At 37.9% G+C, this 26,047-nt stretch overlaps 1 protein-coding gene across 3 annotated transcripts in view; it reads left to right on the forward strand.

Moving 5' to 3' along the window:
- The window catches only part of wb (wing blister), an 849,362-nt gene that overhangs the window by 812,311 nt on the left and 11,004 nt on the right, over window positions 1-26,047 (forward strand). For all 3 annotated transcript variants that reach the window (XM_083126284.1, XM_083126285.1, XM_083126286.1), the window contains 2 exons: window positions 3,985-4,131; window positions 22,486-22,642. In XM_083126284.1, coding sequence (XP_082982410.1) covers window positions 3,985-4,131; window positions 22,486-22,642 — 304 coding nt within the window. The remainder of the gene's footprint in view (window positions 1-3,984; window positions 4,132-22,485; window positions 22,643-26,047) is intronic.

The following is a 26,047-nucleotide window of genomic DNA, read 5'->3' on the forward strand; positions in this document are numbered from 1 at the left end:
GATGATGTAACAGTGGATCTACAAGGGATGGGAATTGGGAACTGGAGAGAAAACTCAACAAATATAGATAACTGAAGACTGGTGGTGGATGATGCCAAGTCGCAGTGAGGCTTGTAGAAACTAAACAGAAGGGCATAAAAATAGAGGGAAAAGAAACAGCTTGAACCCAGGAAAAGTTTTCGACCACTTTTCATAGAAGGGAACATTTTTTTCTAGTTTCTCCTTCATCTGCATCTTCTGAAAAAATATATAAAGTTTGGAAGAATATGTAACCAAATAGAATTATCATATCCCATAGCATATGTCATCTTCAAATATTTGCAAGCTCCAAGTTTTGGAGTGTTATTTTTAACTTTTATCCGGGCAACCAGTGTCTATCAGTAGAGTCACATATTTTTGGTAAATAAAAAAGCAAAATTTTGGTACAAAACCAGAGTCGATTTCGGGTTCAAAAGCGGTAAATAAAATACAATTTTGGTGTTATAGCGGTGAATAATCACATCAAAAGTGCTATATAAAATGACATTTTGGTTTTAAAATTGTGAATGTAATCCTAAATTATATTTAAAAACTGCAGTTATTACACAAAAAAAACTTAACCCTTCTAATAGCACATTTATGTCGTTACCAAAGTATTAAGTTTATTCCTGTGTAAAGTGGTCCATTTTTGCTTCTCAAATATTTACAGCAGAATTAATCCATTTTCCTGAATTGCATAACTCACAGGATACTTCAGACTTCCGAAAGTGTCGCGTCGGTATATAAATGGTAAATTTCGTGTTTAAGAGTATATTTCACATTTTGCAGTTCATTTCGCATTATTTCGTGACAAAACAGGGTAGAAAATGCGCCTCACACCTTTCGGAAACATGAAAAATTAATATACAGCATGTTATTTCATATTTCGTGTTTTTGTCAAAAACGAAATTTGCATGCCTCTATCTATCAGACACTTTTATATTTTTTGTCACATACTCCAAATGATACTTCCTGCGAACGTGATATTTTTTGACTTTGTTTCTCTCTTTTTTCTCATTTCACAATATTTGACTATGTTTGATAAAGAAGGTGAGGCGTAAAAAAATATTTTCCATTTCACTTACGTAAACAGGCAAGCAATTTGGACACAGTGTACAAACAAAAGTTGTAATATTACTTGAATATGAATTAACAAATGTTTAATCAAAAATAAAGTATTTAATAAGACATCACATAAAAATATTATTACCGATAAAATATAAAAAATTAAAAATATATGAGCAAATAAAACAATTTCCTCACACTACCTTCCGGTCTAACATGTTTCATATACTATGCTGCAAAAATTACAACAACATGCAACTATGATGATGATGATGATGAATACAAGAATTATGGACATAAAAATGATGATTAAGTTAAATATCATGTTACTCAGTTGTTTCCACATAGATGAAATATAAAAATCTTGCATTAGAAGGGCAAGATCCATTTAAAACAATGCAGGGTCCGACAGACACTGCTTGCCCAGACACGTTACAAAAATAGCTTGCCCGGATAAGGGTTAATAAAGATTGAATTTTGTGGTAATAAAAATATAGTTTGGCAATTTTATATCTTTTTGAGTTCAGTGCTGGTGATATGTTTGAATGTTTATATACAAGAATATAGTTTTAAGGTGGTTGTTTATTTATTTCACTTTGGAAACAAAGTAGTAGATGTACTTTCAAACAATTTCAAATACTGACTTCCAATCAGTGCACTGAGAAGGTCTGTCTAAAGAATGTATACATCGTTAATAAGTGTACACATATTTTGTGGATTAATAATTGAAATTTTAGCTATTTCTATTACAAACATACTCATATTTTTTTCAGTCTATCCATATATTTATTGTGCGCAGTGTAGGCAAATGAAGGAATCTAATTGTTTGGTATTCAGTGATATATTTTATAATATTTCTATGTAGCCAAATTTTTTGTAGAAAAGTTGAATGGAGGATTTAAGCCAGATTAGCTTTTATCTGTCAAACACTATTGATCCAACTTTCCTGCTCATTCTTCCACTAGTTATAGGATACACTACTCTGAAATATTTATAGAAGTACTAACTAACTAACTAACTCTCTAGCCTTCTTAAACCCCAAGGTTTATGTCTGCAGCAACACAAGACTTCCATCTGTCCCTATCCTGACAAGATCAATGCAATCTTTTCCCTCCTTACTGATTTCCTTTACGTCCATCTCAACATTATCCCTCCATCTTTGTCTTGGTCTTCCTACTGGTCTCATACCATCAGATTTCCCAAACAAGAATCCTGTAAACTCTTCTTTCCTCTCCCATTCATGCCACATGACCTGCCCTCCTAAGTCTTCTTGATTTAATTATTCTAATAATATCTGGATAGAAATACAAATTGTGCAATTCTACATTATGTAACCTTTACCAGTCACCTGTCTCTTTATCCCATTCAGATCCAAATATTTTCCAAAGGATTTTATTTTCAACTACTCTTAATTTATGTTCCTCTTTTAATGTAAATAAGGAACAAAGTTTCACATCCATATAATACTACAGGCAAAATTACTGTTTTGTATATTTTAATTTTTAGTTTCTTAGATATTATACGGAAAGATAAAAGTTTATGAAGAGAAAAATTAATTAATAAATTTTCATTATTAACTAACACTTGATTTCGGCCTGTAAGCATATATTTAGTTTTCTCTTTGCTAACTTCCAAACCTATCTTTTTAGCAGCTTTTAAAAATATTTTAGCATTATTCCTACTGTAATTGTATTTATATCATCACCTACTGTTGTATTAGAAATTATAGATACTCAAGTTTGGACTACAATTAAAAATTAATTACAAGACTTACATAAAAATGAGTTACATAAACATTTAGCTTATTCAATTCTGTGTTAATCCATGCTAACCAAATTTCTTTTTGAGAATGGCTTATGTTTTTTATTGTCGTGAGAACAAATTAAGTGCCAGTTTCTTTTAAGTTTGCAAACGATCGTGCTTTTTGAAATTCTATAAAAAAGAAAAACGAGTTGTCTGATCATGATGAAATTTTAGTATGGTGCAGGCAGAAAGGTTTAAACATAATTCTTAATTTTCAGATTTTCAAAATTTGTCAAAAAAGTGTTCCTTTCAATTTTGCAAAACAACTTTTCTTAGTATTGGGTAGTCCTACAAATGTAATATTGGTCTCGTTTTGAAGCTCTTTGAATCTGTTTTTAAAATCCATTATTATTGTCAATCCACACTGCTTAATAAAAATGTACATAAAATCAGTTTTGCAGAGTAAATATGTATGTAGAAAGTGGCAATATCACAAGCACTGACTCACAGTCTCCACGGTTCAATGCACATGGCTGTGTGCTGTGTTGCCACGTTACATGCACACATTTACTCCGTTGTATAAAAATCTGTATCAAATCGGTTTCGCAATGAGGATTGATAATGATAATGAATTGAGAAACAGATGCAAAGAGCTTCAAAACAAGACCAATATTGTATTTATAGGACTACCCAATACTAAAAAAAAGTTGTTTTGCAAAATTGAAAGGAACAGTTTTTTGTCAAATTTTAAAAATCCTAAAATTAAGAATTATGTTAAAAACCTTTCTGCCTGCTCTGTACTAAAATTTCATCATGATCGGACAACTCGTTTTTCATTTATAGAATTTCAAAAAGAGCGATCGTTTGCAAACTTTAAAAAAAATATAAGACATAATCGAAAAGAAATTTGGTTAGCATAGATTAATGCAGAATTGAATAAGCTAAATTTTGGTGTAACTCTTTTTTATGTAGGTCTAGTAGTTAATTTTTAATTGGGGTGCAAACTCGAGTATCTATAATTTTTAATCCAATAGTAGTAAGTCTAGATCATCTGCATATTATAATGACTGAGTTAGTTCATTTAATTTCAGTGCTTGATTAGTTTCTTCTTCCTTCCTACCAGCATATTCTAAGACAAAATTATTTTTTTCTTGATAGGTCACACTGGTGAAGAAGAAAAAGAGGACACGGATAACAATAAATGGAAAGAAGAAGAAGCATGAAGATGTCAGAATAAATATCAAACTCCAAAATGCTATGTTCCTTGGTGGTTTACCAAGTGGAGAAAATATTTTTAATATTGTGGTATGTACATATACATTTACCTATATTTCTTGTATTCCTTTCAGCATAACCAGACGGAAAGATAATATTACCTTTATCCATGGTAACACTGTTAAGCCTTGTTTCCATGTTAATAAAACATAAAATGCTGACCAAGGCAAACTTTTATAGTATAAAAATATACATAAAAACGTAACATTTTCACCCTCTAACAGGGTCTTCTTCAGAAACTTCACAACAAATAAATGAAAGTTACAAAACATCATCTTATATATACACTCCCAGACAGGGTCCATACACAAGACAACAGGAAGGCACCAGTCCTTAGATTAGAACATTTCATTTCAGGAATTCCTGAGTGTGGAATCTCCTGACAGATAATTGACACTACCTGAGAGGTGATTGACAGGTACCTGGAGGAAAGAGAAAGGAAGAAAGAAAAGAGGAAGGAAGGAGTCCAGGAACTAAGGAATCTGTCTAGGTCCATTAGGGGAGGTATTGATAAGGCCAGACTTTTACCAGGTACCTGTCAATCACCTGTCAGTTAGTGTGAATTACCTGTCAGGAGATTCCACACTCAGGAATTCCTGAAATGAAATGTTCTAAGATAAGGACTGGTGCCTTCCTGTTCTCTTTTGTATGGACCCTGTCTGGTAGTGTGTATATAAGATGATGTTTTGTAACTTTCATTTATTTGTTGTGAACTTTCGTCTGAAGAAGACCCTGTTAGAGGGTGGAAACGTTACGATTTTATGTATATTTTTATACTATAAAAGTTTGCCTTGGCCAGCATTTTAATGTTTTATCTTTATCCATAGTATTAATTTGCATCAATATATTGGAATGCTATTATTTTATCAATTCACAGATTCCCAAAACGTATGACTAGAGCTGAATCAATACTGATGTATCAATATCAGCCAAAAATATCAGTATCGAAACATATCAGGTTGAATTCTATCACTGATATAAGCAACCATACAGCACACAAATATCCAGGAGACATATAATGGATATCTTCTAGATATTTGTGCTGAAATTCTGGATATCGATAGGATGTCCCAGAATGTCCAGTAGACATCCATAGGACATCCCCTGGATATCTATATGTCTGTCCAGGGAACATCCATAGGATATCTAAGGATATATTTTGGACATTCGGTGGATCATTTTTGGATACGTTTGGGATATTCTGGATGTGTTTTGGACATTCTGGATATAAAACATTAACAGTAGAACAACAGATTTTAGAGCTACCTAGAACGACGGCAACGGTAATTTTGACAGCTATATAAAAATAACACATACGTTCGATTTAGATTGAAAATATCATATTTAGAACCTAGGTGACTCTGCAACATATCTGTAAAGGAAATTCTAGGTATTATATAGTAATATAATATATAGTTATATAATTTATTGAAATTATTCTACACATTTTTTGGAAGCAAAATTCTTAATATACAGTCCTTGACAGACATGTTCCAATTGTGGGCTTGATGCTTAAACACAAATTATTCTTACCATCAGACCTTGGAAGGTTTCGGACGTGCGTGAAGAGCTCTCTCTTTCAGCTTGAGTCGCCCACTGTGAACCGCATGTAAGAGGGTCAGTCTATGCAACTCGAGCTTGGACAGAGGAGGGAATACTGCGGTCAAAGTACTTACTTTCTCGTAAAAATTATCAGTGTTAAGAGCAGTATTGCCCGGAAAATGGGAATCAGCAAAGCTGAGTGGCTGCGCATTGAAAACTCCATCTCCACAGCAATAGCGAAGGAACTGAACCAGCAGTTCGGAGACCTCGACAGACGCATCGCCCTCGCTTTTGCAAGTGATGCAGTGCTGAAAGAAATCAAACCAGCGCTGACCACCATCATCAAAACTGCCGTGGAGGATGCGATCCATGAAGTAAAAAGCAATCTTGACACAAAAATCTCCGACTTAGACAAACAGATGAAGCAAGTGCGGAAGGATTTGAATTCCATGGAGCAGTATGATTGTAGCCTGAACCTTGTTTTCCATGGCATCGGTGAAAGTGAGGGTGAAAAGTGTGAAGTGATGGTGTCAAAGGTAATCGATGAGCAGGTGAAAGTGAAAGAGCCTCAAGATGTGTTCCATCGTGTTCACTGACTGGGAGCGCCGTGACGTGATGGAAAACCCCGGCCGATCATTGCATGCTTTGTCACCTACGCCCAGAGAGACTTGGTCTACAAGAGCAGAAAGACCCTCAAGGCTACAGGGGCAGGCATCTTCTTCACTGAAAACCTCACAAAAACAAATCTGGATCTTTTTCACAAGGTAAGACTAAGTAAAATATTCGAACGAGTGTGGACAATAGATGGAAATGTACTTGCCCTACACAACAGAAACGTTGTTAGGATTAGCGACTCGGAGGACATTGCAAAGTTCAGCAGAAAGTAACGCTGCCCTGCTTCGCCAAACTCCCCTCCTAATGGTAGTGTGTCTATTTTTTGGAACCGCTTCCCCCATCAACGATGTATGGGTACCTGTCTGTGGCTGGTCAAAGGTAGAGGGGAGGGGAGCGAAGGAGAACATTCCGTGCTGAACCTCACAAAGCATGCAAGACTCTCTGCATTCCTCAATGGTGGTAAAAGAAGGGCAAGAACCTGTAACATAATAGACTGTAAAATGTAAACAACCCTCGGCTCTCAGCTACTATTCCAACTCACGTCAGCATATATGCAAGCTCACCAATTTTTAGTTATCAACAAACACTTTCATTTTTTTTCTTTTGTGATAGTACTCTCATTTTATACTCTTTTTACATTTTTATTATTTTTAATTTTTTTTATTCTTAACTTTTTTACTTTAATTTACATTTTATTTTTAATATTTTAATTTTTTTATTGTAGGTAATAGGTCACTATGAAAACTAGCACCTGGTTTTTAAAATTAAGTGTTATACGTATGCACATTTGAATTGCTATTGCCTTATGTAATTCACACTCGGGACAGAATATATACTCCATGACCAACAGTGGAGGAAACAATAAATATAAATGACCTTACCAATGTAGTCAATGGTGCAGTAACACCACTCCCAATCAGAATTCACTCCAGTTACTTTGAGGAGTCGCCCATTAATATCCGCCACAGTAATTACAACATAAGGAAACAGCTCAAAGCTGAAATAAAAAATCAGAAAATGGCTTTAAATTATGTCATCTAAATATTCAAGGTTTACTAAACTCCATAGACGAATTTAAACAAATAATATCGGACTTAAACTTTCACCTGATAGCCATTACAGGAAGCTGGTTAAAACCGAACATTAGTAATAATATGATGGACATAAAAAATTACACATTAGTTCGACAAGATAGATTAAACAAATCTAGAGGTGGTGTGTGCCTATACATATCCAAATCGCTTAAATGGAAATTTTTAGATGGTTTTGTTAATAATGATATCGGAGTAGAGTCCCTTGTAATCGAATTAACTATCGATAGGAAAAAGATTGGAATTTTGGTAGCATATAAACCCCCTAATGTCAGCTATACTCACATCAGCCATGTACCTGATATCCTCCAACACCTATACTTAAATTACGATTACTTCATTGCGTTAAGTGACTGGAATATCAACATGTTAAGAAATAACGGAAGCAGCACTTGACTCCTTCAGACTATAATCAAGGAAGTTCACGGGAAACAATTAATTACCAAACCAACCAGAGTGACAGCGACGTCAAAGTCATTAATTGATTTAATTGTTTGTTCACAAGATTTAATTGTAAAGCAAATTGCGCAGAGCGAGTTACCTGGAATTACAGATCACCATATAACATACTCAATATTTGACCTGTACGCACCAAAACAGTTTAAAAAATTTATGAAAATTAGAAATTTCAAAACCATTGACTTGGACAAGTTTCGAAAAGACGCGGATTATGTGGAATGGTGTAAAATCGAAAGAAACGACGATGTAGATGCAGTGGTGGAGGCCTTGAATGATAACATTATCAGGTTAATAGATAAGCATGCTTCCCAGATAAAAATTTGTGTAACCAAACCTCCCGCTTCCAGGATTTCAAATTGAGTAAGGGAATTCTCGAAGTTGCGCGACTACTTTCATCTGAGGTACGTAAATACAGGAGACCCAGACCTCTCCTATCATACAAATACTTTAGAAACAGAGCCAAAAGAGCAGTCAGAAACTCAAAATTTAAACACTATAATGAAACGGTAAATATAAATATAAAAAATTCTAAGAACTTATGGTCTAACCTCCAATTCGACCTTGATGCTATAACAAATTCAGGGTTGCTACATGACTGAAAAACCGGGAAAAGTCAGGGAATTTGGTTGGTCAGGGAAAAGTCAGGGAATTTTGCATATTTTCTGGAATTTACGCACATTTTCGAGTTGCAGGAGAACCAGTTACAAAATGAATTTAGTTCTTGTGATTCCAGTCCCCCCAAAAGATTCAGTTCAGAAACTTGTTCCTCTCATCATTATGACTTCTAGTCTGTTACGTACAAAATTATGGTTCCTTCGCATTTCGATTCTATATTTATTCACTCTCGGATCTAGGTTCTTGGATCCGTTCATTTTGCGACTCGTTCTTCTGAACCTGTTCAAGACCGGAATTTGGAGAGGCATGAGATTTTTCCTTAGAGAAGAAGCTACTCAAGACGAAACCTACGCATCAGCCATCCTCAGAATTTCTTGCAGAAAAAAATGTTGCTTTAGCTTTGTGTGTGGTGAGGAAATTTCCTTTCTTCAAGAACACATCTGTTCGGAACCCGTTCTCTTTTGATACGTGAAGCGGAACAGGTCGGTGTTCTGACAGTTCTTTTGATACGTGAAGCGGAACAGGTCGGTGTTCTGACAGTTCATTGGTTGTGGATCTGCAATAAAGCTTGAAGAGCAGAATTTCACGTAACTAGCTGTGGTTGATGTCACACTAGACTGGTGCGGATGCTGAGTAAAAACAAAGGGACTCGCTACTTCATTCCCCCCGTGAACCCATTCTGTGAATTTGCAACCCATTCAGAAGCAACCTGATCAACTAGTTCATTTGCTCGTTGTCGTAGTTTTTACATTGCAGAGATGTGTTACACCCGAGAAATTAGTGATTTTATGCAGTATCAGTGACGTCATTATTCGAATATGCACGTGTTTTGTGCATGTAGAACGAATTTATTTTTCAAAAACTGGTGCGAAATAGAGGAATTAAATGTACGCTGGTCACACATCATTGTTAAGTTATGAATGTTGCTTCGATGCGGATAGTAATTTTACGTATTTTTTGCGTGTAGAATGAAATTATGCTGAGAAGTGGTGAAAAAAGGCCCAAGTTCCTTTTGTTTTATTTCGATTTCATCATACTACAAATGCAACTTTTACATGGTTCGATTTAGATTTTTGTCTGTTAACACATACTGCAGAGTTTTAGCGATTACTTAAGATTTTGTCAATATATTATTTTGTAGTTAGGTTAGGAAGGTCAGGTTTGGTTATCTTAGAATTAAAATAAAGACCCTGAATGCACTCTACTAAGGTTCCAATTTATTTCTACATTCATTCCCACTAGTTTACGATACTTACTGTCGCTTGTCAACCGGAGAATACCTTGTGCGTGGGAAGCGTGTATGATTGCGTAAGGTCATTTTGAAGTTTGTTTTCAACATAAATAACTTTTTTCAAATCCAAATAGTGCTCATTATTTTAAGGAAGGTTCAAATTTCGTGTGTCACAATGATTGCCAAAATCCTATGATAATTAGTCTTCATACTTGGAAAATTTGAAAAGAAAATTCATAAAACATTCGGAACTGTTAACTTTTAATAGACAGATTTTTATGTTTTTCGTAATATAAAATTGGTTCCAGCATGTGGAAAACTCAAATAATGGAGATATTTGATTCCAAAGTATGGCCCGCATAAATATTTTTTTTAGGTGGTCACGGGCCCCATTCACGTTCTGAATTTCCGAAATATGTACTATTTTCAATAAATTAGAAAATATAATCATTAAACTTATTGCATATTTTCTAAAGGTACATGACCTAATTTTCTGTTGTTTCTCATTTGTTTTGATATAATTGAGGTTGTATACAGGTTACATTGTAAAGCTTTGATAAATGCCACATTTTTTATTGAGTTTTTACACTACCTTAATTGTAATGACTTAGTGAAAATTGGGAAGTACAATAGTTATTTATTTTTTCATTGAATAGCATTATATTAATCACTTGGTGAATTTTCAGCTAATAACTGTGTATATTCATAATAATTAACGTGCCTGCATATTTAATTGAAAAACATGAGGTTCAAAAGCAAAAATCATGATGACAAATATGTCTGGAAAAATTTCATTTCTGGTCTGGAAAACCTGGAAAAGTCAGGGAATTTCATAATCAAAAAATCGTAGCTACCCTGAAATTGGTCACGGAGGAACTCCCTTCAATTAAATCCAACAAAATCTTGCTTCATGATCATAGGAACTCATGGTACACTTAAAAAACTTCACAAAAATGCACCTTCTTCTTCAACTCTCGGCAGTATACCGCTAAGCGAAGTGGATACGTGCAAAAACTTTGGGATTGTGTTCGATAGACACTTAAATGGGGAGGCACAAGTAGAATGTATTGTGAAAAGCTGTATGGGGAAACTTAAATCTTTGTATCATTTAAAACATACTCTGGACGCTAATGTTAAAGGTCGCCTTATGCAAACACTCGTTCTATCTACACTAGACTATTTCTCTCCAGTGTACAGTAATATCTCCCAGGGCCTAAATTATAAACGTCAAAATATTCAGAACTGTTGTATACTTTTCATATTTAACCTAAAAATAAAAGAACACGTATCCCCCTACTTAAAGAAACTTGCTTGGCTAAACATTAACAATAGAAGAAAATACTTAACACTCACCTTGATGCACAAAATAGTTAAGAGTGCCCCCCCCCCCCCCCCAATACTTATTCGATAAGATCTGCTCTCGTAGAGCTTCGGTTGAACATAATATCCGCAAGAAACACAATCTAAAAATCCCCAAACATAAAACCACCACCTATAAGAAGTCCTTCATTGTTACAGGGATAAGGGAATGGAACAAACAGCCTGCACCATTGACTAACATTTGCCATCAAAGTTTTAAGAAACATCAAAAGAACTTACTATTGTCCCAACAACTACATTAACCTTCATATGTAAACAATTGCACCTGCACTTACACATCACACAATGCATGCCTAACACCCCCCTCCTCCTCGCACACACACAATGAACTACTGAAGACTTATTACTTATCTTTTATCAATTCAATGTATCATTTTATTATTGTATAATCTTTATATTATCTTTATTGTATTATCATGAATTCATGATCAATGTGCTTTTTTTCTATGTTTTTATTCATTTATTGTATCTTTGACAAGGGTTGGTTGTAAGAACAGCTACGAGGTCGAAACATGTCTGCTTAAATAAAGACCATTCTATTCTATTCTATTCTAAGGAAAATACAGCATAATTATTTTAAAAAAACACTATAATTACATCACATATTCCACTTATTCTACACACTTTTTACAATAAATGTTTTTGATTCACTGTCCTTGGCATTTCCCACAGGTGGGATTGTTTCACGATGAACACATCTTGAGTTTTGTTGCAGCAGGACAAGCACTGACAACGTTTGCTATTAGTTGTTGTTCCCCTTCCGCAAGAAAGAACTGCGGGACACTGCTTGTCGCACATTACAGAGATCTCAGTTCATTCACGAGGTTCAAAATATAGCATCGTCGTGAAAGAATTACATGCACGAAATAAAATCCAGGCATTTATAGCCGTGAGGTCCAGAATGTTATAGAATATATAGACAGGCCACCTTCTTGATGCCGCTTTTATTGTGTGCAGTCGGGCTCATTTAGTTGAGAACATCCATGCCGCATGTCGTACAATCGTAAAATTTCACAGTTTCTGGAAGCTTCTTTGCGCCACGCGCAATTTCAACATTTTTGTGTAGGGTACTCAAGACGTGGACATTCTTTTTCAGCTTGCTCAGTAGACAGTGTGAGTTTTTTTGCCGTTCATGAGCACCATCGACGAAAAGTGTTCTTTAGTCGTATCTTTGCAAATCGGTGGAAGTTCTCTACAATTTGGTCGCATTGTGCAACAATCTATGTGTTTTTAGTACTCAGGGTGTTCGCAAGTTTCTGCGATGTAAAAAAAAATGTCCGTTGTGACATTTCTCCCCTTTGAAAAGAACGGATCCATGAGTTTCGAAACCACGTACTCGCCAAGCTGGAGACTTCTGTCTCTTTCTTCATCTTTTCCCAGACACATGAAACCATTCAGGAAGTATTTAGTCTCAAGATCAACAGCCAGCCAGAATTTTAATCCAAATTTATCTGGTTTATTCGCCATATATTGGATGAACTTGCAACGTGATTTGCATAGCAGAAGTTGTTCATCAATTGTGATGTTTTCACCTGCTGTGAAACAGAGTTGCACATTTTCAATGAAAGCCAACCATAGCTCAGAAGCAAGGGTGAATTTGTCGTTTATAAGCCAAGTCGAACGTGTTGATTTTTGGTCAAATCGCAGGAGCCAGATAATTTCCTTGAAGCGGTTAATCAACATCGTTTCACTGAATATTGGAGATCCCCACTGTTTAGACCACATGTCATTCACTAATTCATGATGAAAGTTGTGCAAATTACTCACAATTATAATATTAAAATATATTAAAAACTTACGTTTTGCGAGTATCTATACTGCTTCTGCTACGTTTCGGGATGCCACTGCTCCCTTCTTCAGGCTGTTCAGTTTTAGGTTATACTCAATTCATAACCTCGTCGACTTTTTATTAGGTATAGGATATGGGATTGGGTAAGTGTGTAACAGAGACGATGGGAATATCGACGAGATGTGGGGGAAAATGTTCAAAAAGTGGGATGGGAAGGAATACGTAAAAATAGGTTTTAACGTAACCCCGGAAGTAGCACGCCAAGCTCAAATGGAAGAGGAATTCTCACTTGACTTTGCGTGAACTGGAAAGGAGGGGGAGAGGGGGGAAAGACTGGAGGGGAAGGAGAGGGGAGGCGCCCGGCCTCACGCTCTACGAGGAAAACTTGAAGTATTGCAATTGCAGCACACGCGGGCCGTGGCTATTTAGTTTTAAAAGTTTTAACGTTACAAGGGGCAGTTTTAATCAGGAAACCAGCATGGTAAAATTGACGCACACCTGTTATGGGTGTTAAGTATGTACTGTTTAACCACACACACTTACCCAATCCCATATCCTATACCTAATAAAAGGTCGACGAGGTTATGAATTGAGTATAACCTAAAAGTGAACAGCCTGAAGAAGGGAGCAGTGGCGTCCCGAAACGTAGCAGAAGCAGTATAGATACTCGCAAAACGTAAGTTTTTAATATATTTTAATATTATAATTGTGAGTAATTTGCACAACTTTCATCATGAATTCGTGCTTCGATACGGGAAAAAAAGTGCGAGAGTTCCAAAAGAAAAGGATTGGGATCAATAGTAACATAAATAAAATATGGTTCCTCAAGGAGTGTAAGAGGTTGGGGGTGATCCCGAACTTTCTAAGATGGGGTTTTAAACCGTTGAAAATAGGAGGAGAAGTAAAGAAAAAGAATTTACAAATAGGAATGATAAATCAATGTATCAGGGAAACATATGGCACGATCAATAAGTTGAACAAAGAGTGCTTAGAACTCCATCTAGAGCTTGGCGTCTTGCTAGAAGGACCGGTATGGGGTAGGATTGAAGAAAGGCACCAAAAATACGTTGAAGCCGCAAAAAATAACCATAGAACGAAGATTCAGAATAAACTAAAGAAGCTTAAAGGGAAATTAGGAGGTTATAAGGAAATAGGGATGAAAGATAGGGAGGAAAGAGAAAGTGGAGAAAAAACCGATGGTTGCATAATGAATTTAACAGAGAAGGAACTTCCCAAGGAAATGAGGATAATTATGGGAAAAGGGCGAAAATACGCTATAGGGGAAAGTAGGATTGAAAAGGAAGAATTTATTATAGCAGCGGAAGGGATAATATCAGTAATTGACGACAAGGAAGATAAGAAAGAGGTAAGACGCAAAATTCATGACATCATAGAAAACCAGATTAGAAAAGAGAATAACAAGCGGGTAAAGAACGGGAGGGGGAACGTTAACAAGGCAAGAATGCATAAGGAAGACATAAAAAAGTTGAATAAGGTTAAAAAATGGGCAAAAGATAGTAATGTGCACATTATACGATCTGACAAGGAAAATAAGATTGTCGTTATAGATAAAGGAGAATATAGGAGGAAATTAGATGAATGTTTTGACAACAACGATTTTAAGATTGTAGATTCGAACCCGATACAAAGAGTAAGACGAGAAATTAATAAAGGCATAGAAACCAGTATAACAATAGCAAGAGTAGAAAAGAAAAAGTTAAAAGAGGGGTGTAAAAAGGGGGAAATCCCAACCGCTTTCGGAATCCCAAAAACACATAAAGAAGGGATTCCTCTTAGACCTATCATTCCTATGTATAACCACCCGGGTTACGGGCTTGCTAAAACCCTAGTTAAAAGGATTAAAAGAGTGGGGGAAAAAACAGAATTTAGTATTAAGAACTCCTTGGACGTCAAAGAGGAGATTGAAAAACTAGAAATTAGTAACTCTGATCGCGTGGTGAGCTTTGACGTCGTAAATTTATACCCCAGTGTTCCTAGAGAAAAAGCTGCCGATGCATTGCAAAGATGGTTGATGAGTAGGGGTATAGATGTCGTCGAGGCATGGGAATATGTTAGATGGTTTAACCTGTGTACGGGGTTTAACTATTTTTGGGGAAACGGGAAAATGTACATTCAAAAAGAAGGGCTAGCAATGGGAAACCCAGTCTCAGGAATCGTCTCCAGTATATTTATGCATTTTATCGAAAAGATAGCACTTAGCCTAATAAATAGGGGAATTAAGTTTTACGGCAGATACGTAGACGACATCCTTGTCATTGGTGAGGAGGAGGAAGTAGATAAACTATTCGTAAACTTAGGGGAGCAAGAGGAAAGAATAAAATTTACTAAAGAGGAGATGGGTGACCGTAAGATTAGTTTCTTAGACCTGGCAATTCGTTTAGAAGGAAAGAAAATTTACACAGGGGTTCACCATAAGGCATTATCGGGAGACCTATACATCAACAAAGAATCGGCCCACGCCAACAGAACAAAGAATAACGTATTTCAAAACTTCTTCTTACGAGCTCACAGATTATGTAACAACCAAGCAGATTTGCGTAAAGAGATAGAATGGGTAATGAAAATAGGAAAGAGGAACGGGTACAGAGAAGAAGAGTTAAAGGGGAATTTAGGTAAAGCTAAAGTCACATACGGGAAAGAATTAGAAAGGAATAAAAGGAAGAAAGACAATAAAGGAAAAGAAGAAGAAGTTAGGGACGAAGAGGGGGAATATAAATATGTAGGCATTCCATACTTTCCCGGAATATCAGAAAAAATTGAAAGACTTGTAAGAGGGTATGGTGTAAGGTGTGGGATGCGAGCTCCAAAAACTTTGGAAAAGCATTTCACCGGGTATAAGAAAGATGGACAAGAGGAAGAAATAAATGAGGGAGGGATGAAGGGGGTGTACGGAATAGTTTGCCAATGCGGGAAGGAATATGTGGGTCAAACAGGAAGAAGCATGAATGTACGGTGGGGAGAGCATGACAAAGATATAAGAGAGGGGATTCCCAAAACGGGGCTCTCCGAACATATCCTTGACGAAGGCCACATTATCACCAAACGGAAAGTGCTTAGGGAAGAAGAAAAACCTTTAAGAAGGAATGTATATGAAGGGTCATATATTTGTAAGGGAAGAGAGAATAAATTAAACAGAGACGATGGGAATATCGACGAGATGTGGGGGAAAATGTTCAAAAAGTGGGATGGGAAGGAATACGTAAAAATAGGTTTTAACGTAACCCCGGAAGTAGCACGCCAAGCTCAAATGGAAGAGGAATTCTCACTTGACTTTGCGTGAACTGGAAAGGAGGGGGAGAGGGGGGAAAGACTGGAGGGGAAGGAGAGGGGAGGCGCCCGGCCTCACGCTCTACGAGGAAAACTTGAAGTATTGCAATTGCAGCACACGCGGGCCGTGGCTATTTAGTTTTAAAAGTTTTAACGTTACAAGGGGCAGTTTTAATCAGGAAACCAGCATGGTAAAATTGACGCACACCTGTTATGGGTGTTAAGTATGTACTGTTTAACCACACACACTTACCCAATCCCATATCCTATACCTAATAAAAGGTCGACGAGGTTATGAATTGAGTATAACCTAAAAGTGAACAGCCTGAAGAAGGGAGCAGTGGCGTCCCGAAACGTAGCAGAAGCAGTATAGATACTCGCAAAACGTAAGTTTTTAATATATTTTAATATGTCATTCACGTCTAACGAAGAAGCACACTTGGCTCCTCTTGCGTACTCTAACACAATAAACACATAAAGTTCTTCTAATGAAACACTCCATGAATCAGATTTTAATTGGCGATGAGCTTCTTCTGTAGTGCACTTTTGAATATGCTTCAACATGGATTCCAAAAACAACAAACGCCATGATGAAGCCTCGTTCCCTCCAATATTTCGTTTTGCATAGGAAATAGGGCTGCCTTTTTTCTTCAACACGTTTTGTGAACTAAACCTCTTGATCCAGTATTTTCCACTTGGTTCCATCACGGGCACAAAGATTTGCTGAAATAGTGGCATTACGTTGATTTTGAGTTGCATCAGAGGTATCGGTGCCGACAGAGTCTGTTTCTTCGGAGAAGCTGACACTGTTTTCTGCAACCTCATTCTCTCGTGGAACCACAAAATCTGCATCTAACTCCCACCATCACTCGAATTTTTGTCAAGTTCTTGTAAATGTGCTATACATTCTTCAACAGTTAGAAATTTCCCATGAGACATCGCATCTAAATTGTATGTGGGGAGTTGGGTCCCACCACACTCACAATGACTTCTGGGTTTGAGACATATGCAGTAATGTTGGAAGGATGATGCAACATTACGTGCCTTACAGATGGCAGTCAGGTTCCATCATAATGTGAAATCTATATGGCGGTCATTTTGACCACTGCCATCGTTCTAGGAAGATCGTTGATTTTCTCACAAATTATAAAACTTGCAAAAATTATCATTTGGAATTTAAATAACCTAAAAAAAGACTAGAAAAGTCTAAAAATTACAAAGGACTGGTGTTAACCATTTGGGTGAAATTCGTTTTCAAACAAGCAGTGTTCTATTTGCTCTAGTGTTAAAATGCTGACCAAGTTAAACTTTTATAGTATAAAAAGTTTACATAAAAATCTAATGTTTCCACCCTCTAACAGGGTCTTCTTCAGACGAATATTCACAATAAATTGATGAAAGATACAAGGATCATCATCTTACATAAACACTCCCAGTAGAGGGTTCATACACAAAGAACATGAAGGAGTGTGGTATCTCCTGACAGGTAATTGACACTACCTGACAGGTGATTGACAGGTACCTACCTGGTGGGAGTCTGTTCCTTATTAATTCCTTCACTTCTGGCCATAGACAAATTCCTTATCTCCTTGACTCCTTCCCTTCTCTTTTCTTTCTTCATTTTTCTTCCTTCTTCTCTCCTCCTTCCTTTCTCTCGTCCTTTCAACTCTTTCTAGCACTCCTTTCCATTCTTTGTTAATTTTCAGCCCACGATTCCAGTTAATTATTTCTTCTTATCGTTCTTTCTCTATTTCCTTGGACTCGTTCAACTTCCTCACTATTCCTTTCTTCTTGCTCCCTATCCTCCTAGCCTTCTCCCATTCTATGTTGAGTCCCATTTCTATTGTGTGCTTCAACTTGTCTTTCAGTCTCTTTTTGTTTCCCCTATGTACACACTCTTACATTCCTTGCACTGAACCTCATATATATTCCCTTCCTACTCTCGGTTTTCTTCCATTTTCTCGTTTGCTATCCTTAAAATATTGTGGCCTCCATCTCTGTATGTTTTTATGCGTGCTTTTCTAAGTACTTTGCTTATCGTCTCTGTGGCTTTCCTCATACTCCTTATATATATATATATATATAAGGTTTGCGGGAAACAATAATATCAAATGGGGCTCGTAAATCGGAGGTATGGGGTGGGTCGAAAAAATATAGACAAATGGGGCATCTAGAGCAAAGTCATATTTTTTTTTAAATGGAACGATATACAATAACATGAATAATATAAAAGAGCACACGCAGAGAAACACAACACCGTTGGTCTCATGCATCTACTGCACATAGGAACGAAGATATGGCCATGTGAAAATATGTAAACAAACTAACAAGTGGCCCACTTGACCATCAGTACCACGGCATGTAAGACTTCTCAGGTGCCTGACAGAACTGCCTTTACGCAGAGCAAGTTTTGATAGCAGGTCCACGAGATCGTGTTAGTTCATAGCAAGCAGTCGTAGTGGTAAGAGCGAAGATTATGGTGTTCACAAACATAGAAAAAGCGGACATGATCCTGATTTATGGGGAATGCCGAAAGAATGCCTCAGAAGCCTACCGTGTGTACGCAGAGAGATATCCGGACAGACGACAGCCATCTCGACGTCTGTTTGGTAAGTTATTTATTAAATTAAGAGACACCGGAAGTGTAACACCACGAGCACGTGTGCGGAACAAGCCAACTACAAGGTGAGGCAGGTGCAACAAATGTTCTCGCCGCTGTTGCTGTGAATCCGCACGTTAGCTCCCGTGAAATTGCGAGGGATGCTGGGATGAGTCAGTGAAGTGCATTGCGCATTCTGCACACACACACAAGTTTCACCCATATCATATCTCCCTCCATCAGGAACTTCACGGGAATGATTTTGTGGACCGTGTTCGGTTTTGCACATGGATGTTACGACACAACACACCCGATTTGTCACGTATCCTCTTCACTGACGAGGCAACTTTTACCAATCATGGAAATGTCAACCTAAGGAACATGCACTGTTGGTCGGTGACAAATCCACATTGGCTTTGCCAAGTGGAACGCCAGCGCCCATGGAGTGTGAACGTGTGGTGTGGTATAGTGGGTGAACATCTCATTGGCCCTTTTTTTATACAAGGGACACTGAATGCTGACCGATACATACAGTTTTTACAACATGAACTGCCTGTACTATTGGAGGACATACCACTTCAGACAAGGATGGAAATGTGATACCAACATGACGGGTGCCCAGCTCACAGTGCAAGATGTGCTACAGCATGTGTGGAAAATACATTTCCAAATCGTTGGATTGGACATGGAGGGCCTGTCAAATGGCCGGCTCGTTCCCCAGATTTGACACCGTTAGACTTTTTCCTGTGGGGAAAGCTGAAGGACATTGTCTACCGGGATGTGCCAACAACTCCAGAGGATATGCAACACCGCATTACTGCGGCCTGTAGGGACATTCGCTACGAGATGCTATATTCTGTGCAACGATCTTTGCGTGGGCACCTCGCCTCGTTGCCTGTATCGCAGCTGACGGCCACCACTTTGAACACATACTTTTTGCTTCTTACGCAGTGGTTCTTCGACATACTGTCATGGTCATTTTCATTATGCTGTAACACTGTCAAATACATGGTGCTGACGATGTCTACTGTATTTTTTATTCCTTTAACACGTTCTGTCTTCTTCTTGTCCAATGGCTTCCGACATCTCATACTTGTACATGTCGTGGTACTGACGGTCAAGTGGGCCACTTGTTAGTTTGTTTTCATATTTTCACATGGCCATATCTTCGTTCCTATGTGCAGTAGATGCATGAGACCAACGGCGTTGTGTTTCTCTGTGTGTACTCTTTTATATTATGCATGTTATTGTATATCGTTCCATTTAAAAAAATATGACTTTGCTCTAGATGCCCCATTTGTCGATATTTTTCGACCCACCCCATACCTCCGATTTACGAGCCCCATTTGATATTATTGTTTCCCGCAAACCTCACATCGCTACTGTTTCTGGTTTCTTCGCTATTTCAGGTGGTAATTTTAGGTGCCTCATGCGGTATATATATATAAAAGGTATATGCATAAATGGAGAAAGTAAAATAAAATGTTCATTCAAACAATGATAACTCCTTGTTCTATGATTGTTAATTGTTGTCATCATAATCATCCTTCACAGTTTTCTGCCTCTGGCTGAGTTCGGCATAGAAGTCAAACCTCTCCATTTTCTTCTGGTCTTCCACTATCTGCTCTTTCCACCGACACTTGGTCTCCCCTTGGCCTTATTCCCACTCCTCTTCGCATGTCCAAACCATCTCATCTGTGTCTGATCTATCCTGTCCTGGAGCTTCACCACACCCACTGTCTGTCGGATCTCCTCGTTCCTTATTCTATCCCTTCTAGCCTTCCCCAATATACGAGGGTTGCTATTTATGTATCCGGAATAACAAAAAAAAATTTAAAAAAATGTATAATTGAAAATGGTTTTATTGTTTTTCAAAATATTCTCCATGATGATCGATGCACTTTTGCATATGTTTGAACTAATTCTCATAGCACTTTGTCCATTCCGGTTGAGGTATCTTGAAAACATGCATTTTGAATGCATCAATCGCTTCTTCTGGCATCGAAAGTCGTTGACCACGTAGCTTATTCTTCATGTACGGGAACAAAAAGAAATCATTGGGTGCTAGATCAGGGCTATACGGCAGATGACCCATCAATTCAATGTTTTCACTGGTCAAATACTGAGTATTTTGGACCGATGTGTGACAACTCGCATTGTCATGCTGAAGAATGATCCTGCGTCTCTGGTTGTTTTTTCTGATTTCCCCAAAGATTTCTGGCAAACAAATGTTTGTGTACTATTCAGAATTGACGGTTCTACGATTCTCTAGTGGTACTGTAGCCGTATGTCTATTTTCCCCCAAAAAACAGGCAACCATTTGCTTCGAAGTGCTTCTTGCACGAACAACTTTTGTTGGGTTTGGCTCATCTTGGAACACCCACACCGTCGACTGCTGTTTGCTTTAGGGCTCATATGCATAGATCCAAGATTCGTCACCTGTGTAGATGTTATACATGGCTTTTGAAGCACCATGATTGTATTTTGTGAGTATTTGTTTGCACCAATCGACACGAGCTTTTTTTTGAACAATTGTAAAATTATGTGGGATCCAACGCGAACAAATCTTCTTTACGGCTAAATGTTCATGCAATATCTTATGTATGCTAGTCATACTAATGCCCAGGGATGCCTCAATCTCACAATATGTCACATGACGATCTTGCATTATCAGTTCTCGCACAGCATCAATGTTTTCTGGCACAGCAACCGATTTTGGACGGCCTTCTTTAGATTCGTCCGTGAGCGAACGACGGCCACCATTGAATTCACTAAACCAGTGATATCCAGTTGGTTTTTGATGGTGCTTCATCACCAAAAGTCGAAGTGAGTTGATCGATGCACTGTTGTTGAGATAATCCACGTCGAAAGTCATAGAAAATCAGTGCTCGAAAATGTTCTCGAGTTAATTCCATTGTTGGCCTCCAATGAAATTTTCAAGTCCCTGTAACAAACAAAAATAGCATCCGTAAGCACAACGTTCTGGGTACACATACCATAGAAGTGTCCAACTTTACGATGGATATATTACATGTTACCTAGCAACATTAGTGTTGCCAGTTCCGGATACATAAATAGCAACCTATGTACTCCTTAAAAATTTCATCTAATCCATCCTCATCATGTAATGGATATTAATACATGAAGACTTCATATTATATACCAGAAACATGAATAAAACACAACCTGTAAGTTTTCATATAATATCATCTGAGGTGCTTATATGTAAAGCTAATGAAATGAATCTAAACAGTAGGACAGATTAGACATTTCTCCATATTGCTGGACACTTTTCATATCTATACACTAACTAGAGAAAAACAGAAGACTTGAAACCAGTGTGTGCATAGTGTCAACATAGCCCCAACTTGTTGGGAAATCCCAACACTTTGAGGAGTTTAGACACCAAATACATTTAATAATTAAAAGTAGAAAAATATATTCTTCAACACTGAATGTAAATACCACAAGTAATAAATGCAAGTGCATGCAGTGGATAATGAAGGGTCATAATTAGGCTTAATATTTTATAACTATATTTAGGAGAGTAAATGCATTATAATACATTGCCAACAGTCACAGTTATGATGAAGGGTTTATTTTTATAATTGTCCAATCTTTCAACTCCAATTCTTTTTGTACTTCATTCACATTTCTCACATGAGGTACAGTGCTGGAAGTTTATAAATGTCGGAATTCATCAAATGTTGGGACTACCCCAAATCACCCTATATACTATTTGTTTATATGATGATTTTTTTTCTTTGTATTGCAGATGTCACAGTCAGAGTACTTTAAAGGCTGCATAAGGAACTTACATGTGAACTCCAAACCATATGACCTGGCTGCAAAAGTGCATCATAATGTAGGTCAGTGTTTTCCCACTGTAGAAGGTGGGTCCTTCTTCCAGGGAGATGCATATGCAATATACAGTGAGTGCTCACTTTTTTTTTCTTTCATTTTATGCATGTAAACTGACTTATTGTTTAAGAGTTATCATTCAAATTAAATTCATTTTCATTAGTAGCTTCCAGTGCGAGCCTTAGCTACTGGATGCATCACAGGTGGTGGATAATGAAACCTCCCTCAGACATGAGGGGGAGCTGCGAATAAGAGGAAACCCAAATAAGCAGTACCGGACCGAGGCAGCAAGGCTATCAGGGTGCTCCAGTGGCATGGACATACTCAGTAAATACCACAGATATCCATCGACAGCCCAACTCAGTAAATACCACAGATACCATCAACAGCCTTGTAGGCCTGGAGGGATCCAGAAAGAAGAAGGACTAAGGGAGTGGGAAGCCTGACAGAAAACAAGAGTGTACCTGAGAACCCACAGGTGGCAGCCCTACCACTCAGGTGTAGGCTGTGACAGGCCCAATTAGCCGACAGCTGAAAACATAAACAATTCGAGATAAGAAAGAAGCAAGCCAGACTGGAAATTGGAGACAACACAGCTACGAATAAGAACATTGAATCACTGTGTAACAAATTTACAATTTTTTTCTCTTTCCGAAATGAATGCAACTGTTTCCGATAGAACTTGTCACGCTGATTACAGTGGTGTAACTGAAATTCCTGTATCAGCCTCCAATTTCGAGAAATAATAGTTGAAAATTTTATTATGTCATGTAAATGCTATGCTATTTGAAGCACTGCAGGACATGGGACGTAACGAAGAATGAAACTAAAAGTAATTCGTTTTTGAAATTGCAGAGTACGAGAAGCAAAGATTACATGACGACAATGCTATCGATCTGCATAAATACCAGTACCGGTACTGAAATATATACCCTGCCCAACCCCTGTCCCACATCCCTAGCTGCTCCCTTATCCCACCCTGAGCCAAAGGTACCTACGTAAACGCCTAAATGAAATTAACATCAATTCAAGAACTACAAATATATATTATGACCAAAATATGTTATGTATTCCACCAATAGGTATCAGAAGTAACAATACAGATCAAATTAAGTAATGTACATACATCCAAGTATGGAAAGGATGATACATAAAATATCGTTCAGTATCACAGTCACTTAACGTCCAAGCATTTGGTGGCACAGGAACAGGTAACTCATTACAGTGTGGAACAGGCCTAATAGCAGAAGGTACACATGGATAAAATAAGAGTCTGTGGTGTGGTCTTGTGGCTCACGCCACAACATTAGCACAGCAAATGGCATGGCTCACGCCACACCATTAGCACAGCAAATGGCATTGCCTTGTGTGTTCCGTTCAACCATCCCCGAAGGTTCACAGCACACGTGCTTAGCCCATTTTTTTATCCTGGTCCCCGACTTTGCAGGAAAAGTACAATTCATAAGAATTTTTCACAGCAGGTGTCAGTTGAGTAACATTGGACTTAACAGTCACTCTTCCACATATGTAACAGGACTTGTTTGGGTTTTTTACACAATTTCTTGGCATGATTTACAGTAAAGATACATCAAACACATATAATGTCAGAACCGGAGATACTTGTCACATCCGAACAGGAATATCTAACAGTCACACGTAGCAACAAACTGAAATCTTTGTGCTGCAAGTCCAGCTTTCAGTACCTTCTGAGCAGTACATTTTAACACGGTGTGAACTCATACAAGAGTTCTCGGAACAAACATCCAGAACAACAATGAATAACAACACACAAACACACTCTCAATAATGTACCACCGGCTTCTGATACGGATTTTCACGCAGTGTTGTAACTCCACAAGGGGAAGTGTTGCCACCTTGAAAGAGGGAAATTTCGTTTTTTTAAAAATCCCTTTTCTCCCATTTTCGGGAAAATGGAGGCTGATACAAACAAATGCACTAGTGCTCCTACATCAGGGTACCAAGGGGTATTATGGTCACTACATACCATCCAGGAAAGAAAACCTTTGTTACACAGTGATATTGGAACACTGACAGGAAGAACTGAAGAAATTGTGGATCTAATGGAGAGAAGAGGGATTGACATCTTTGGAAGAGGAGAAATGAAATTCAGAAAAGACTATAAACTGTACTGGGCAACTGGGCAGGGACCGAAGAGGGCAGGAGAAGTGGGCTTGGATTTGTAGTCAGAAGTGGAATAAGTGAGGAAGTAGGAAGGGTAAATGACAGAACAAAAAAACTAAAAATGAATGTAAGAGGGAAAGTAATAGAAATAATTTAAGTGTATGCCCCACAAACAGGATGTACAAGGGAGGAGAAAGAAGAATTTGAAGAAGACTTGGAAGAACACGTAGGAAAGGAATGGCAAATTGTTATGGTTAATTTTAATGCACAAGTGGGAAGAGACAGGGAAGGGTATATGGAAGTACTTGGAGCACATGGATGGGGACAGAGGAATGAGGAGGGAAGGTGGATACTGGACTTTTGTAAGAGAAACGAACTGTTAGTAGGTAATAACTGGTTTAAGAAGAAATATGACAGCCATAAGATTACAAGATACAGTTGGAATAATGAACAAATGTCTGAAATAGATTATACAAGGATCGTTCAAGGTTGACCGGGATTTTCGTATGTAAAAAATCGGTGAATAGCCGGATCATGATGAAACGTGCGGGTGACGTAATGTATTCCTTCGCGAGTAACTAGCGCCCAGCATGACGTATTTCGCGCATGCGCAGCAGTTGCAGCGAACATGGCGGCAAGCAGTGTGTCTGTGGCTGTGGAGCAGCGGTGTGTAATCAAATTTCTCGTGAAGGAGAAAGTGAAACCAGCTGAGATTTTCAGACGATTACAAGCACAGTATGGTGAACAAACGATGTCGCGGACAAGAGTGTATGAATGGTGTGAGCAGTTTCGCGAAGGACGGGAGCTGGTGACAAATGAAGCGCATGGACACATTCGCCCGACTCCAGTCGCACCAGTGAATATCGCACGTGTTGAGCAAATGATTCTTGAGAACCGGCGAGTAACAGTTCGGGATATTGCTGCCGAGGTGAATATCAGTGTCGGGAGTGTTGAGACAATCATTCACGACCACTTACGCTTCCGCAAAATCTGTGCAAGGTGGGTTCCCCGCCAGCTGACATTCGATCAGAAGTGAACACGCAGGATGGTCTGTGAACAGCTTCTGAATCGGTTTCGAGCAGAAGGTGATGAATTGTTGCAATCCATCACCACGTGTGATGAAACATGGTTGCACAATTCAACCCCAGAGACCAAAAGACGCAGCATGGAGTGGGAAGAAATTCACGACAGACGAAGCACTGCGGAGCGATGTCCTCCAGAGATGAACCCGAAGAAGTATAAATAGAATGGATAAGATTTAAAACAGAATTAGTAGAGGCAGCCAAAAAGGTATGTGGAAGGACAAGCAAGAAAAGAAAGAAGAAAGAAACACC

Source organism: Lepisma saccharinum, chromosome 8, assembly GCF_977018435.1.
Source record: "Lepisma saccharinum chromosome 8, izLepSacc3.1, whole genome shotgun sequence".
Taxonomy (NCBI): Eukaryota; Metazoa; Arthropoda; class Insecta; order Zygentoma; family Lepismatidae; genus Lepisma; species Lepisma saccharinum.